General features: G+C 38.8%; 1 protein-coding gene across 2 annotated transcripts in view; it reads right to left on the bottom strand.

Moving 5' to 3' along the window:
* Positions 1-16,585, bottom strand: part of ANO3 (anoctamin 3) — a 217,544-nt gene that overhangs the window by 40,541 nt on the left and 160,418 nt on the right. For both annotated transcript variants that reach the window (XM_064452842.1, XM_064452843.1), the window contains exons 8-13: positions 13,372-13,503; positions 11,885-11,991; positions 10,427-10,482; positions 7,928-8,049; positions 6,558-6,692; positions 786-882 (exon numbers count right to left, since the gene is read on the bottom strand). In XM_064452842.1, the coding sequence (XP_064308912.1) occupies positions 786-882; positions 6,558-6,692; positions 7,928-8,049; positions 10,427-10,482; positions 11,885-11,991; positions 13,372-13,503 (649 nt within the window). The remainder of the gene's footprint in view (positions 1-785; positions 883-6,557; positions 6,693-7,927; positions 8,050-10,426; positions 10,483-11,884; positions 11,992-13,371; positions 13,504-16,585) is intronic.

Below are 16,585 nucleotides of genomic sequence, written 5' to 3' on the forward strand. Positions count from 1 at the left end.
ATTTGAAATGTTGAGTTTTACTCAAAAAAGGTTAAGTTTAGTCAACATTGGTCCTATCTATACCAAATTTCAAAATCTAACACAAAATTGATTTTCTCTTTCACATTCCTGTGGTGCTGTTGTAGAGCCACGGCCCAGAGACAATCGCAGTCACGTTTTATAAATACAGGCTTCTGAGCCAGACTTATGTTACAGGCTAAAGAATTCCAAGAAAAATGCCAAGGCTGCTTTTCCAGCATTATGAACATACCAACCATCAAAATATATTGCTCACTCGAAAACACTGCACGCATACAGAAATACTTGTCATTATTTCAGTTGAAGGATAGCTTCTTGTAGCAAAATATTCAGTTGTGTAAAATCTTTGCATTAGCTTGACAGAGCAAAGCACATCACAGGCACGTTATGCTACAGAATTCCTTCAGGAGGAGCACAAATTCAATTACAAAGTAAGCAAGGGAAACACAGTAAGAAGTCAATTATATGGGAAAGTAGGAAAAACCTTCCAAGAAAAGTTTCATTACTCAGGGGACTTTCTAAATTTTTGAAAATAATACTGATTTGGGAAGGAAATGCTCATGGAAAGTAAAACAAGTTTTAGAGTGATCTTTGATCATTTCAGAGCATCCCCTTATTAGAAACATGAATTACAAAGGCTGAAAAACAACCTCTGTAGAGAAACAACATGTTTTGCAGGAGTCTTTGCTGAAACGAGGGCAGCCATTACACAGTGAAAGTGCATCCTCACACAAAAATTATCTTGATAGCAATAAGACAATAATTACCTTGGCGTATATGCAGCTTTCATTAAGTTTTTGTAGAGTGCAATTGCGCTCACACATAGGGCACATGATGGTTTCATTTGCCTCGCAGATCTCTTTGCTTGGGTACAAGACAGCAAAATAAAGGTTATAAAAAGGCTTTAAGCATTCATGAGATTTTTCTGAGGTTATGCCATTTGTGGTCTCTATTTGTTAACAGTATGCCTACACCACAAAACTGGCTCGATAAAATAAATCAGAAGTCCATGTTTGGCATGAAAAGCCTAATCCCAAATCAGTAACCCTGAAACTATGGGCCCTAAAGCTGTGTGCAATGTTTCTGGGCATCATGCTACACTTCTTACAGTTGTGAATTACCTATTCTCTCAAAAATATCACAATCAGAAGAACAAAACATTGTTCACTACCTGCCAACCCATTTACTGTATTTTTATCTAAGCATTGTAGAAGATACCAAACATTAAGAGGATGGACATCACTGGTGTAACTACAGTGATTTCAATCAATTTATCCCAGTTTACATCAGCTGAAGGTCTGTTCTGCAGGATGACCACATGCACACTTAGATCAGTTGGTCACATGTAAAAACCCACTGACAGGGATTTCTTGCAATAGTATTTTAAGTCTTAGCATTTTTATCTCCTACAGAAGAACTTACGTATAGGGCTAATAAGAAACCACTTTAATATCCTAACTTTGGGGAAAAATATCTTCAAACCATGTTCTACTGGTTGAAGACCCTAAGATTCAGGAAGATGAAGTCACTGCCTTCGCTGGGACCATTCATATTCAAAATGTAGTACATCATTAAGCGTCTTGACAAAGGCACAACAGAATTAACGGAATTGCAAAAATGAACTTTAAGGCATATTTTAACTGCGTTGAGTAAGCTTCCCAAAGAACCTCACCAATGGCGTTTCCCTAACCTTCAGCAATGCTGACATGCCTGAAACGATCCTATGACACACCAGGAAAGTAGCAGTATAAACAAATGCCAGGAAATCTCTCCTGATTTGTTTCAATAAACATTGTGCTTTCACTCATCTCATAAAAGCTGAATTTACAGGTCTGATGCTGTGTGGAAGATTATGAGTATTTCCAAATGAGTGCATCTATTACATCCTGTCTGACATAAGGGTAAATAGAAATAAAAGATTCTGGTTGCCCAGATGTCACTTTTGTAATCTTTGGTCATACTTCACAAACATCTGAATCACCAATTCACTGAAACCCTATAACGTAATGTGGACCCGATAAAGAAATTATCCTAAGTAACCCTTAAGCCAGAATGAGCGCAGCCAGTCATTTCAGAGTTGCAGAGTAGCAGGAATCTTAGAGTGTGTCACATCAGAGAATTTTCTTGCTTGCACTTGCATTCAAATGATTAAGAACAGAAAATCACATTCCAACAATATGTTATAATGGTTTGGCAATAATACAAACTGTTGTCAAGTATAAGGCCAACATGTATTGTGCTTTGAATTTAAATTTGCCATAATAAATGTTAGATTTTCTGTATTCTACACCTTGAGTTAAAATCTTGATTTGTTTTTAATGACATATGAAGTTTCACAAAATTATACTGACAGTGATAGGTGACATGATTTAGCACTACTCTGCAAATGCAATAACAATTGTTACACAAGTGTTCGTGACAGGTGCTGTGTTAACTGTTACTGCAATTCAAATCTTTGGTGTAACAGAGTAAAATAAGCTTCTTTGTACTGTCCTCACTTATATATCTGAAATCTGACCACAGCACGTGGTGCAAAGACACCTCAAACTATGTTGTGTTCATGCGTGGCCTTTCTGTTTGACTGAAAACAAAGGGACAACTTACAGCCATGATAATTAATGATATGTATAAATCCATCAAAACCAAACTGTTTGAAACCATCAGATTTATTTTCATATAGACTAATCAGCATGTAAAAGCTTATCATCTAACTTGAGTTGTTCTCAACTCAAGGTAACAGATATGGCACATAATTTGTTCAAAGAACAGAACCCAGATGAAGGAACTTCTAAAGGACCATCTAAGCCCTCCCATATGACAACTTCACACTTACCCCAGTTTTAGCTCAGGGAGGGCAAATGGATCAAAATATATTTAAAAGGGTATGAATAAGAAATACAAAGTCATATTCCGCATTTTTGTTTTCGCATGTCTGAGCCCTGTGAACGTAACCCAAATACTCTGGAAGCTACTATGGAGTTTCTTCCACAGAGATTCTCTTGATTTTTTCTCTTGGTTACCTTCATCTCACAACTGAATCCTGCAACGAGCTGCCAACGCTATAATCTCAGTACCCTGGGGGACCTCAGTGCCGGCTCCTGGCAACCACAGTATTAACAAGCTTTATTCCGAACCCGTGCAAGAAAGAGAACATCCTCCGTTCCAACATGCTTTCAGTAACACTGCCCATCTTACGCACTTGTTTTGTGATAGGAAAGAAAAATGTCCCTAACCACACAGAACAGATAAACTTCTGTTTCCAGCCAGAGGACAGATATGCATATTTGCTTAAAATAGCGTCTAGTCCCTGATAGCATGCAGGTGTACGTGCAGGGTTTTTGTCTTCCCATCTTATTTCACCCTCCTCCTCCCTGTACAATATATTTGAATCATCGAATGAGTCAATCAGACCTGAAAGTGTATTGTTTCCCTAAAACTGTAACTTAGGAAAGGCGAGAGCGCTTATGAGAAGGGGCAAAAGGCAGTGAGAGAGGGGCACTCGCCCTGGGAAAGAAAGAAGGGTACCACCAAAAGGGAGCAAATATGTTCCATTTAGGTTGGCTGTTAGGAAAAACTTCTTCATCGAAAGGTTAGTCAGGCACTGGCACAGGCTGCCCAGGGAGGTGGTGGAGTCTCCATCCCTGGAGGTATTTAAAAGAAGGGTAGACGTGGTGCTTGAGGATACGGTTTAGTGGTGGACTTGGCAGTGACAGGTTAGAGGTTGGACTCGATGATCTTAAGGGTCTTTTCCAACCTTAACGATTCTATGATTCTATGCAACTTCATCTGGCAGCCACAGATGAACTACGCGGAGCATCTTTTCTTTACAAGGGGGGCCCGTGCTGGCCTGAGATGGGGCCCGGGCACAGGCTGAGAAATACGTGTATTTATATAGTATTTTTATATGTATAAAAAAACTTAACCAAATTAGTTCTTCGGTGTGACATCATTCTGCGTAACGCTCAGGTTATTGCTGCACAAAGCCTATGGCTGGCATCGCAAGCAACGTTTGGTTCTATGGGAATGTATGCTCTTGTTTTTGCCTATTCCCTCTCTGCTGAAACTGCACTGGACCTCAGTGGAAAAGAAGAAAATGGTCGTTTTCTGCCTGCAGCCACTAGAGGGGGGCTCACGACAGCTCCCTGCGCCTGAGAGGTGAAGGGACATCGCTGAGGAAAGCATGCTTCCGCAAAAATAAATTGACCAGTTGGAAAATTCAAATTTTGTGGTAAACAAGACACTTGAAAAATAGGGTTTTCTGACAGAATTTATCGAACTGTAAATCAACGCTTCCTAACATCCGCTGATTCCTAGTAACAGGCATTAACAGGGTGAAACCTGTTTCACATGAAATAGTATTACACTAAATAATACTGAATCTGGGGCGATGTGGCATTGCCATATGACATTGCCATAACGCCCTGGCACAAGGTTTACATTCCTAATGGCCACTGGCTTTCCTGAGTCTAGATTTTGTCAGAATAACGTACCCAACACTGTTTCCTCCTGACGGCTGCTGAGCACTGCATTTGCATACTGCAGTAGCTGCAGTGCTCAAAATCAAATGATCTATTTTAAAACTGTTATGGATGTTTATCTAGCAGTTTTCTTTAAACGACTGCAGAAACGCTAGATAAATAATCTCACAGTCCCAGAATATGGCAAGAATAAGAACATTTAGGTTGTGCAGTCTGCCTGCCTGCTAATGGATGACTCCTGTCTGCTCTAGGTAGGAGGTTTCTGTCTAACCCTCACTAATCCCTTTCCAGGCTAAGCAAATATGGCAATGAGCAGCATCTGTTATCACTGGCCTTTAGAATTGCCTAAGTACGCGAGGTGATACAGAAGTCATCTACATACATTGTACCAGACCAGCCACAATCGGCTTGAGTTAGTTGAGCTCTGTTCTTGACTTCCACGTCTCACAGCAGGACTTACTAACTTGGTCACAGCAATGCACTGAGATGACAGTATTGTGTCGTGACTAGCCAGAGGGACCACACGGAGTCACACCATCGAAGGCAGGGAGGACCTTCTGCCCAGAATTAACACATCCAGGTTACAGACGTGGGGCTGGCACACAGCACATGGCTAGGGCTTCTGCAGTAACCTGCCCTCTGTCAGTATTTTGAAATGAACGCTGGGTAATGTCAGCTATTTTAAATACATAAATACTCCCCTCCCCGCTGTAGGCATCTAGGGCTGATACGGAGATCACCTAACTTTCAGGCTCTTGCTTCTGGAATAGAGTCCTGAGCCTCTGATGGGCACCTTGGTGCTCTGTAGCACAGCAGGACGCCGAGGCGCCTCAGGATGGGACCCAACACAACCAACCTCCACAGGCAGCAAACTAAGATCTGTATGTTCTGTCAGCAGCTACTCAACAGCAGCCAAGGGGAAAAACTTTGGACGTGAAAACATGAAAGCTAGCCTACCTCTGGGCTCCTGCGATTTACACCCTGCAACCTTCAGCAAGCAAGATGACTGCATCTCTCCATTAAAAGAGCTAAGCAGGAGTCGCATCTCTAAGTCATCTCGGGAGAAGGGTATGACACATATACAAGCACATAATAGCTTACAGTTTGAGAAAATTTAATTAATATAAATTCTGGTTTTCTCCTGGGGATTGCCAATGCCACATCTTTCTCTCTCACAAGGAGCACCTAAAATATTAAGCTGCACCCTGATAAAAGTAGATTATGGTCCTTTGTTCCCCACTTGTTGAAACTGTGCCATCGAACATGTGAACAATATAAGCTTCCCAGGGCAACAGTCCTAGTCCCAGTGCTCCAAGAGAAGAGGCCGATCCTCTACTTTACATTACAACCATTGCATTTTACAGACATTTATCGTGCAAAACAATCCTAATACAGAGAACAACGTCCATAAAGATAGCATGGTTTCCTGGCTGATACATTTATTGCATTTAATGCAGTTTGAAGTTGTAAAGTCTCTCAGGACTTTGCTGTACAAAAGCAAGCCTAAAAAAGCCATAATTACAGCACTGCAGAATATAGCAACTCACTGCGAAACACAGATAAAGACAATTTCATACAGAAAATGTGTAACAGTCCTGCTCGCAGCCCAAGAAACAACACTTCCTATGAAATCTGACTCCAAGCGTACTTACAGCCTAAGCATCCAAACTGCTTGGAGCAACACTTGCAATTCTAAGAGCACTGATACTGTTGTGTCTGATGACATCTAATGGAAAACTTTGTAATAAGGGTCCATCCTCTGAGGCAGTTCCTAAAAATACAGTCAGCACTTAGCTCAAGCGCCCTCATCTCTCTTTCTGAATTGACATAAACCCCTCTCAGAGCAAAATCACAGTAGTGGGAAACTTGAAAACTAACTTCATTTCACATGCTTGTAACCTCTCTGAAGCTGGGTCTTCCGGCTGCAGTTTACACTGACATAGTTAAGAATTTTGTTAGACCCAAAATTTGCCACTAGTACCACTGGGAATAAAAAAAAGGCATAGAGAAAAATAAGTTGAAGTTTAGCAGCTCTACTTATGTTTTTAAAGGGGATTTTACCTTACTTGGCTGGAATCCATCGTAAATAATCCATACAGGAAAACAAACAGCCCAACCAGGGCAGCAGGAATAAGCATTCCAGTATACCACCCCAACCAGGCAAAATACAGTCCAATTTTTTCACCAAAATATCGCCTACATGAAAAGGAAACACATACATTGTTTAAACTTAAAAGTTACAGTGACCTCTACCTATCTTCACGGTAATAGAATAATTCTAATGAGGAACTACCATTACAAGGTTATGGTAAAATTATTCTCAGTTTACCAAAACGTTTTGTTTCAGGCTAGCATAACATTCTAGTGACACCAACTGCAGACTTAATAGAACATGTATTTTCTAAGGATACAACTGAAATGCTCTGTAATTTTCATGTCCTTGCAATGACTAAGTAGATGTACTAGTTTCAACATTATCAATTGCAGGACATTTTATTAGCACACAGAGACAGACAGGTAAATAGATACATAGACACAAGGAATTTATGGAAAGGTATAAACTAAGTTGGTATGACCAAAGCATTCCATTATAAAAAGCATTTCTGATAGATAATCATGCAATGTGACATATTTCAAACCACTATTAGAGAAAACAATGGATTGAAATCACAAGTTGAAGACTGAGCTTTAATTCTTAAAAACTTGGGTATCAGTTGCTAGAAAAGATGAAGTAGCAGTGATTAGAAAGTCAGTCATGGGTAATACTATTTGATCAGCACAGAATTGTCCCATGCTACACGCCATGCTACACAGCCTTCAGTGAAACAATACTGGGTACAATGGTTGGTTATGAATGTCAGATCAGGAATAAAAACTGACAGCAAGGAAAAATGAATTGGTATTAAAAGATAAGGAAAAAATGAAACCCAAACACCACAGTTATTTCACTTCAAATACATATATTTCTCTGCTTTACATTTCGTTATCTATGACATTATTCATATGATATATAAAACAGAAGTTTGTTTAAACCAATGTGGAAACATAGCAACTAGGCTGTATTTTCTCTCCACTGGATCTGGTAACTCTGTCCATGTGGGTAACAGTGTTTGCTTTCAAAGGTGCTCTCATGAGGGCACATGTCTCTGATCAGCAGACCACTACACGGGTTTGTATTTTAAGTTTCACAGTCCAAATTATCAAGTAGCTGGATCTATGTACCTTTTATACAGCCTCATTTGAAATTAACAGCCCTGCACAAAAGACCACCCCAATAAAAGCAACTTAACGAATTTCAGTCTTATCTGATAATACCAAACAGCTGAATTTTACAGGAAAGCATAAGGACAAGGAATTTACCAGTATGGTTAATGCATCGTGACCAGGTTGGTCATATCACAGAAACAAGCTACTCTTCGAAGTACTAATACCTGATTAAATCGAGAGGCTGGTACTTGTACCACATTCCCCACCGTGCCCAGCGCTCATATAAGAGGTGTCTGTGATTCTGAGCTCCGTGCGTTTTGATGGGATGTCTGCTTTTGTGGCTTCCCTGAAAAACAAAGAAATAAAAGTACATTACTAGGCACTGTGGAAAAATATATACATTTCTTCGGGATTTGAATATAATTTCAAATGGGGTGTTCACTATTTTTAATATTTTTAAAAATAGGTCTCACGTTATGGACACCTCTAGGACATGTCTTCTGTCGGGCTGACGTGTCAGCTCCAGATGAGATATGGCCAGTTTCTCTAAGAATTAATGATAGAACTAGACTATAAAGAACTACTCTCTATATGCCATCAAGTACAATGCTTCTATTTCACTAGTATACACTTATTTGTTTGCTTTCACCGTCTCAATTTCTCAAAATTTTTCATGAGACGGTTGAGGAACCTTTTTTCCTATCCTATAAAATTTTAGGAATTTCTGGTACATCAGCTCGGTTCTCCTCTCCTAGACATTTTCTACAACTTTCACTCCTGTTTAAAAGTACAGAAGAACATTGTCTTTCTGTGGTACATATTTTCTAAGATGATGGAAACAACAGAACTGGCATTATTTTGAAGCTACTGTCAGAGACATCAGAAGCAAAACACAGAGTCAGTCTGACCCAAAAGGAGCCCTTCCAGGCCATGCCTGACACTTACAGACCGCCTGACAGCCTGCAACAACAGCCTCGTGCTCAGCAGTTGGAAAGTAACACACAGATTCGCTAGAACCATCCTAAGCAGAATCCCTTGTATTTGTAATTTTACTCCAATTCTGAAGGACGACATCTGCTTTGGTTGAACTTTTTCCCCCAGAAGACCCCACCACTCAGTTATGGTAAAGAAAATCTTTTGTCACATAACTGTAAGTGAGCCAAATAAATTCTTGGGAGGAGAGCAGAGTTCCCCAGAGCAGTACTTCAGAGTTAGCAGTCAGACAGAGTCTTGACCCAGGCAGATGCACGTAATTTAGACATTTAGATTTTTATGATTTATTTGAAATCTTGAGCATTCCCCCACAATTGAAAGAACACTATTTACTTGTTGCAGTCTGCTGACCCTCTGGTTTAAGAATGAGTTAAAAAAAACCCTAAACATAGCAAAGAGTCCATTTCTACTCATTTCACATTACAGTCAGCAAAGCAGTATACAAAAAACGTCAACACAGGGTCCGTCCTTTGCAACACCTAGGAACACCTTATCCTCACAGTCACCAGGATGAATGACTGCAATGCATAAAGCATTACCCATATTGCGTGTTATTAAACCTTCCCCCTCCACCCCTGCTTCTTTCTGCACTATTTATCCATAACAGACGTCAAGTCTCAGCACTCCCACTGGGATGGAATTTTCACTCTCATTTGCTCATGTGATAAAGAAAAAAAAAAATATAAATTTGAGAGTGTTCAACCACTAGCCCTTAGCACCAGGCAACCAGTAGTTAAGGTAAGAGTGGCTTAAATATATCACTTCATTAACCTTAACTGAAACTTTGCAACAGTAGCGTATGCCATAACAAAGGAACATATATATAAAATGGATATTACAGCATGGTTTTGACAGCCAGAGAAAGCTTCTCAGGTTTTTCTGGTAGTATGGCCAGTTTTTCCCTGAAGTCAGTAATGCACAGCTAAAGAGTTAACAATGATGTTCAATTATTTATATAAAATACTCCTTTTTATATATTCCCAGCATTTAATTATTAATACCATATGAAAAATTACTCTCAGCAATTTGTAAAGCACAGGTCAGTCCTTTGATACACAAGATCAAGTCACAATATTCAGCCCAAGCAACCAGAGCTCATGGCTGCAATTACCAAGCTACTGATCAGCACTTACAAGGACTGAAGGTGTGTGGCTTGCTTCTTTCTTTTCAATGCACAAGGACTGTCTGAAAACCCTCTGAAGTGAAATGCAAGGTTTTCGTTTACTTCATGGGTGTACAGGCTTCAGTAGACTTTAACCCACTGAAGATATCACCAAGTAGAAGTTATCTACAACTAGTCAGAAAAGACTAAATGGGAAATAATTAACCAGTCTCCCTAACTGTGACGAGGTGCACAAGCTATCAGAAAAACAGAACATTTGGTAGGTGGCAGGCAAAAATGATTTAATGCAACTAATTGGAACAGTTTGAAAAAACTGATATTCTCATTAAGATCTCCACAGGCAATGTCTAGTTCATCAAAATACAAAAAAAGATTATGATATTGTAGTCCATGAAGAAAATGCTCCAGGAAGCTATTATAAAGCATTACATAAGAAAAATTTTAAAAGCCAACATTAAAGTAAGAGCTATAAATAAAAAAAGTCTCATCAGATTCCATAGTGAAATTACAAGTTTGCAGGACAAAATTAAAAATAAAGCAGGATCTCAAAACACTAACGCAAGCTTTAACCTATATATACAGACAAATACAAAATCAACCAGGTTACCTCATGTGGTGGAAATGCTGCTTCATATGTTCCATTATTTAGTAATCTATTAATACCTGAAAAGAAAAAAAGCATTAGTTCCGATATAAATTTTTTTATACACATTTCATTTCAAGCAGTGCAAATTTTCAACTTACATATCGAGAATGTAACTTAATATTAGATGCTCGGGAGGCTGCTAAACCCACCAATAATCAATAATCCCACCAGCAGGTTCTGCTGAGCCCTCGAGGCTTCTGGCTCCTTCAAACTACAGCCACTTCCTAAGGGCCAATGTCTGCAACTTCTGTCTCACCGTTGGGTGCTTGTGTCACATCCAGAGCGAGAAGATACTTACGTTCTTGTTGTATTCATCAGAGTATATGATAGAGATTTTATGGGTGAGTAGATGGTCTGACATACACAGAGAGTGATACGGACAGGCAGTCCCTGAGGCAGCAAAACGCCTGCAGGTGTAAAAGCTAACCTGGTGTTATTAAATATAAGCCGGCTGAAGGAGATTGCAGAGCAGCGCTCTGCACCCTACCGGCTACAGCGTTTTGGATCAGTTCCTACAGTCTTCCTAAAAACAGATTTGTTGTACTGTCGAAGCATGTTATAAAAAATAAATAATGAATAACCATTAATAATTATAATAAAAAGATCCAGTAGCCTGTAAGAGCACACCCATAGCCAACAGCTTCCCCAAGAAATAAGTACTCGTGACAGATTTCAGATTTGCCCATTCAAATACACAAATTATGCCAAACTAAACTCGTAACAAAATTTGCCGTCATCACCTTCAAAGGCATTAGATTTGAGCCTTTGTTTTCTATGTTTTTTTACCACTGCCTTTCTTCAGAAACTCAAGCAATTTTCTGTAATTTCTATGATCTTCATAAGGTTTTAAATATGTCTCTATATATTTAATTCTTAATTTAATTCCTGCAAAGAAAATAGGAAATCATACCTGCATCCCCTGTTCACTGCAAATGAAAATGACTCGTTAGACCTTCTAAAATATCATACCGTAATAGAAGAGTTGATATAAACTGAATTTGGTCTTCAGGCCAACTGTCTCTGAGCTGCACGGAGATAAGTTAAGTGTAGCTCACGTGGATTCTGCTGGACTGGAACTGCTGGGTAGTAGCAGAACTACTAGGACCAGTCCTAGAAAGCACTCAACAGTTTTCCGACGTATGTATGATCTTTATTGCGGTTCTTGTCCCCATAAAGTTATCATAATCTCTCAAAGTTACGTTAAGGAATGAGTAATTAGGTGAAAAATATTGACAATTTTCACCGAGTTATTTAAGAAAATAATTGATGTGACACTCCTTCAACTCTGTTACTGAGTGAATAAAAAGATTACAAGGAATGGCAAAATTAACTGAGTTTGCTCAAATGATACTTTTCCAGGCAAGTAAAGATATAAAATTTGTAGAGCTTCAGGTTAGGAGAAAAATACAGCTTTCTCACCCATTTTGGATTTTCCATCTTCATACTTAGTTCTCTGTAGCATGTGATGCACAATTCTACTTCTTGTGGAATTGCTGAAGAAGCTGTCTTTGTTGTTTATCGTAAAACTATTAAAATAACAAATGTCTTTTAATATTCAAACAATGCACAGGTGTTGAAACGTAGCTGCCCAAGCGTCATCTTCTTACAGTGATTTATTGGATCTGTACCCTCCTTGGTTACTACACAAGATATAACATTTTACATCCCTATAGCATCTTGTCAGGTCCAATAAATTTAATCATCATCACAGATTATTGTTGGGAAAACAGAGCAATTAAAACTAAATTCTAAAATACCCTATTATCTAGCTCATTTCTGTTCTGGATATAATTAAGTAAAAAGAGATCTTCAGAGGCAGTGGTTGTTCTCAAATTCAAGTCACTTAGGAGTTGGCAGATGTCTGTGTCATGGAAGTACCAGAAATAATAGTTAGGGGAAGAAAGAAAAGCATTATCTCCATGCACTGGACACTTGAATAGCAGCTCCACAACCACTTTCCCTTAGAGAATCCTAGGATGGAGCCAAATAAAGCATCCTTTCCCAGATGGCTCTGGTGTCTGGACGCCAGAAATGTGACATGCGGGAACTTTTGCCCTTTCAGCTGTGCCAAAAGTGACACTATTATGGTTGATAACATCAGCTGAGCTGGTTGAGAAAAACCACCAAAACCAGGTGATTGATGCAATGCGATATAGTCAATCACTGAAAAAGAAAATTGAGATTATAATGCAATTAATCTGTCTTTCCAGGGTAAATTCAGACCACTTACTGAGAAAAAAAGATATCCTATTTAGCCTAATTTATACTTCTACTTTAAATCAACTCTTCTGTCCTAAAAGAATTACCACAAAATACTTTCAAAACGAAGAGACAGGCAGAGTTTTCAAGTCTTACTTTTTGAGTCATTAAAAAATTTATAGCACGGTTAAACTACATCATCACCAACATGCCAATTTGAACATATAGAGGTTTTATTTGGGGTATGTATATTTATACTTTCAGAGACAAAAGCATTTTTAAAATGCAGCTCCGATAAGAAAGAAAAAAAAAAAAATCATCATTGGTTGTAACTTGCCTCCAGGTGTTCCCAACTTCAACAGCTGTCTCAGGTTTTGCCTAAGTAAAATATGTAATTAAGCAAAGAAAACCTGAGCAAGTATTTGCATTTTGTAATCTAACGGAAAGAAAAACTTCTAAACCAAGAAGGCAGCGTTCGTTTTTCAGTCAAATTTTTTGCTTATTCTACTGAGTGACCGTCAAATAGCAAGTAACAGAGAGTAGGTTTTGGCTTTAAGAGAAAACCCATAGAAAATATCAAATATGATACTGGGTATTTGCCAGTGGCCATCTGTTAACGGCTGCCTCCATGGCACTTGCTTAGAAGAAGTGAGAAAATAAAAAATCCTTGTGGTCTCTGGTGCTGCCTTTCCAGTTCCAGCACTTACTGGTGTATGCGTGCGCGGCTAAAGGGTGCTGTGTAGCAATCTGTTTCTTCCAGATCGGGTAGGGCCTCCTTATCAAGCTTCATTGGATTTCTGGGCAACCAACTTTTCAGCTCTCTCATATTCCTCTGCAAACTGAGACAGCAAGAAATCAGATTCACATGCTCTCACTTGCTTGTCATTTCTAGCTCCAAAAATGCATATTAAGTGACATCATACTAAAATGAAATGAAAGCAGGGAATCTCCTTATCAAGTAACTAAAAGAAAAAAAGGAGTTCAGAGTAAAATTAGCAGCATTTATTTGTGATCGATCTTGCTCGCTTTACTCAAGTACAAGTCATCCTAAAATCTGTGGGATTATGGTGTGAGATGGGGCTGCTGTATTGAGTCTGGGGAAGACGATTTTCCAAGGTAGTTCATCTGGCAGAACCGTGGATGCTTATGCCTTACTCAATAATACATCTAATTATTTTCTCTAGCCCCACTGGACAAGGCAAGTGTAACTCCTCCTCCCGCCCTTGCCTGCCAACTCAGACGCTAAAGTTCATAAAATTTTAAAGCAAATACCACACTGCTCAGGATCAAATTTTTGTGGCTTTCTGATTTCAATAAAGCCTTCCCCTGCAAAATTGTCATCAAAATCCAAGGGCCAGTATTGCCTTAAAAAACAGTGCACCTCTACATCAAACAAAGTCAAGGACTGTATTGGTTATACAATCTTTAGGCAAAAACTAGGTATGGCTTCATGCGGGTTCATAAACACTGACATTATAAAACACAAACAGAACACAGTATTTTGTGCCATCAGTTAGATTATATACGGGTAACAAAAAGGCACTTCTTCCACCGCAACTTGCCTAAACAGTATCTCAGGACATAGTTTATACAGGGGAAAATCTAGCAAAATGCAGTTAACTTTCAAGCAAATGCTAGAAGTTACCTCCTTATCACTCCAATTTTGCACTCCTTGCTGACCTATATTTTTTTCGTAGTCAACTGCAATGAAATATCGGTATTTAAGGAGCAGGTCTCGCATTACATGAATGCTACATTATGACACCTTAGGCATATAAGAGATCCAGAACACTTGGAATTTTAGAAGAACATAACCCTAAATAATATTTTTTCCATCAGGATTTGGGCCTTACTCAATGAATATGTATGTGTGATATATAAAGCATATATATCTCGTATCCACAAAAAGTGTAAAGCCAAGTATCAGATTTTTTTAATCTGAGGTGAATACTTAATTGCCTGTGCTAAGCAGAGGAACAGCTACTCATTTCATAACTAAGAGCAGCAGGTGACGACACAGAAAGCTGCTCTCAGGCAGCAAAGCTGCTTTTGTGACAAGGTACCTCTTATTATCAACATCATCAAAAAAAGGTTCTACCCCTATCGGACACTGTCAGACAGAAATCTAAGCCAAATGTGAATTTTAAAATTCTCAGATTTTCTTATTGCTATATATTGCCAAGGTGCTGCTGCACACGCCGTACGTAACTGGTACTGCACCTGGGGGGCACCGCTCCGTTTGTCACTAAGCATAACTAGTGTTCAAACACAGAACACAGTTCCCAGGCAGGTGCATCCCTTACGTGTCCCCTTTACTCAAACAATACCCTGCTGTGTGGGTTGATTATCTTATTGGTTCCAGTGGAAGTACTCTCGGTGCAAAGTTATACATACTGTATGTAAGTACGGTTTTCACTTTATTTTCTTCATCCTTTTTTCTATTTTACACACGCTCATTTTATTTAGAGTCAAAACCCAGGCTTTTCTTCAGCGAGGAAAATATGCTGATGCATCAGGAAGAACAACAATGCATCTGATTTCAGATTTTCCTACGTAAAAAGCCTTGATTGTTTCCTCCCTCCAAAAATTTTAAAAAAACTAGTAGATAATTTTTATCTTAAAGAAATTAGCTCTTCTTTAAAATTCACGTCTGCTCCTTTTAACATGCAAAGTAATGAAGAACAGCATTGGAATAAATTAAAAATTATGTCCACGTTACACTTGCAATTTCTCTTCTAAGGTGAAAAGATTTTTTTATCTAAGGTGTGATTGCTTTTTCATTATATTGCTCATAGTTGATCACTCCAAAGCTTAGTGCCTTCAGATGGCAAAGAATATTTCAACTGAAAAGCACATCTCCCCCGTACAAAAACAATCCAGCAAGAGCGACCTCTCTTCCTGGCTTACATTATTTTACAATTAAAGAAGAAACTGAAGGTTTTTTGAGCTTTCATTCAAAGTGATAACAAATTTCAGACAGATTTTTGCCTGAAACATAGGACTAAGTATTAGCATTCTCACTCAGAGTGGCTTTCTAGGTCAAAAGTAGTAATTTAAATGGATTTTTGACTTTATCTATTCAGTGTAGTCTATCTAATAAGAGTGAAAGCAGAAGAGCTGGTCAGGTGAAGTCACTCACGAAGCCAGGAGTTCATGCAATGAGATAAAAATGCCCCAGATGAGCAGTGCTGCAAAGATGTGGGCAGCACGTCAGGTATGCTCTTGTCACTTTATGCACCTTGGCCTATGGGACATTATTCTGAAACACCTATTTTATTCTTAGATATAAAAATTAATATTTTGTGAAGATGCCTGTAATTTCAGTTTTGCTCAACCTTCATGCTCAACTGTACTGTTACGTTTTATTTGGTTGGTTGCTCTTTTTTTGCAGAACTAGTTAGGTTCAAAAACCCTTGCAGATTACATTAACTCAGCAGACTGCAATGCAAAGAAACAAAGTATGGGTGAATTTGGGATTATCTGATCAGACTCATGGAACGAGATGACCAGCGGCAGTTGCTTAATGCAGGTGTGTTAGGTCTTTTTCACAGCAATCACCACCCAGTATTTCACTCGGTGTTTGTGCCTCCCATATATTGAGAAAAATACACAAGACTGTGGCCAGAGTTGTGAACCACGTGCAACCATATTACTGAGCACGGTACTACCTTTTGTAACGGGAAAGAGGTTATGGTTTACAGATTCAATATATGGACACAATCATCACCAAAAAAAGAAAAAAATATAGTATATTTGTTGGATGAAAAGATATTAACAGTTTCACTTCAGCATGCAGATTGAAATCCGAAAGACTGTAGAAGTCCTTTTGCCAAGCAGGCTTATTGCAGCTCAGACGCTAAACACAGTCATTTTTGGTTCTCCATCCTTATAAGTAGAAATTTATTTCAACATTTCAGTGGG

This window comes from Phalacrocorax carbo, chromosome 5 (genome assembly GCF_963921805.1).
Source record: "Phalacrocorax carbo chromosome 5, bPhaCar2.1, whole genome shotgun sequence".
Lineage (NCBI taxonomy): Eukaryota > Metazoa > Chordata > Aves > Suliformes > Phalacrocoracidae > Phalacrocorax > Phalacrocorax carbo.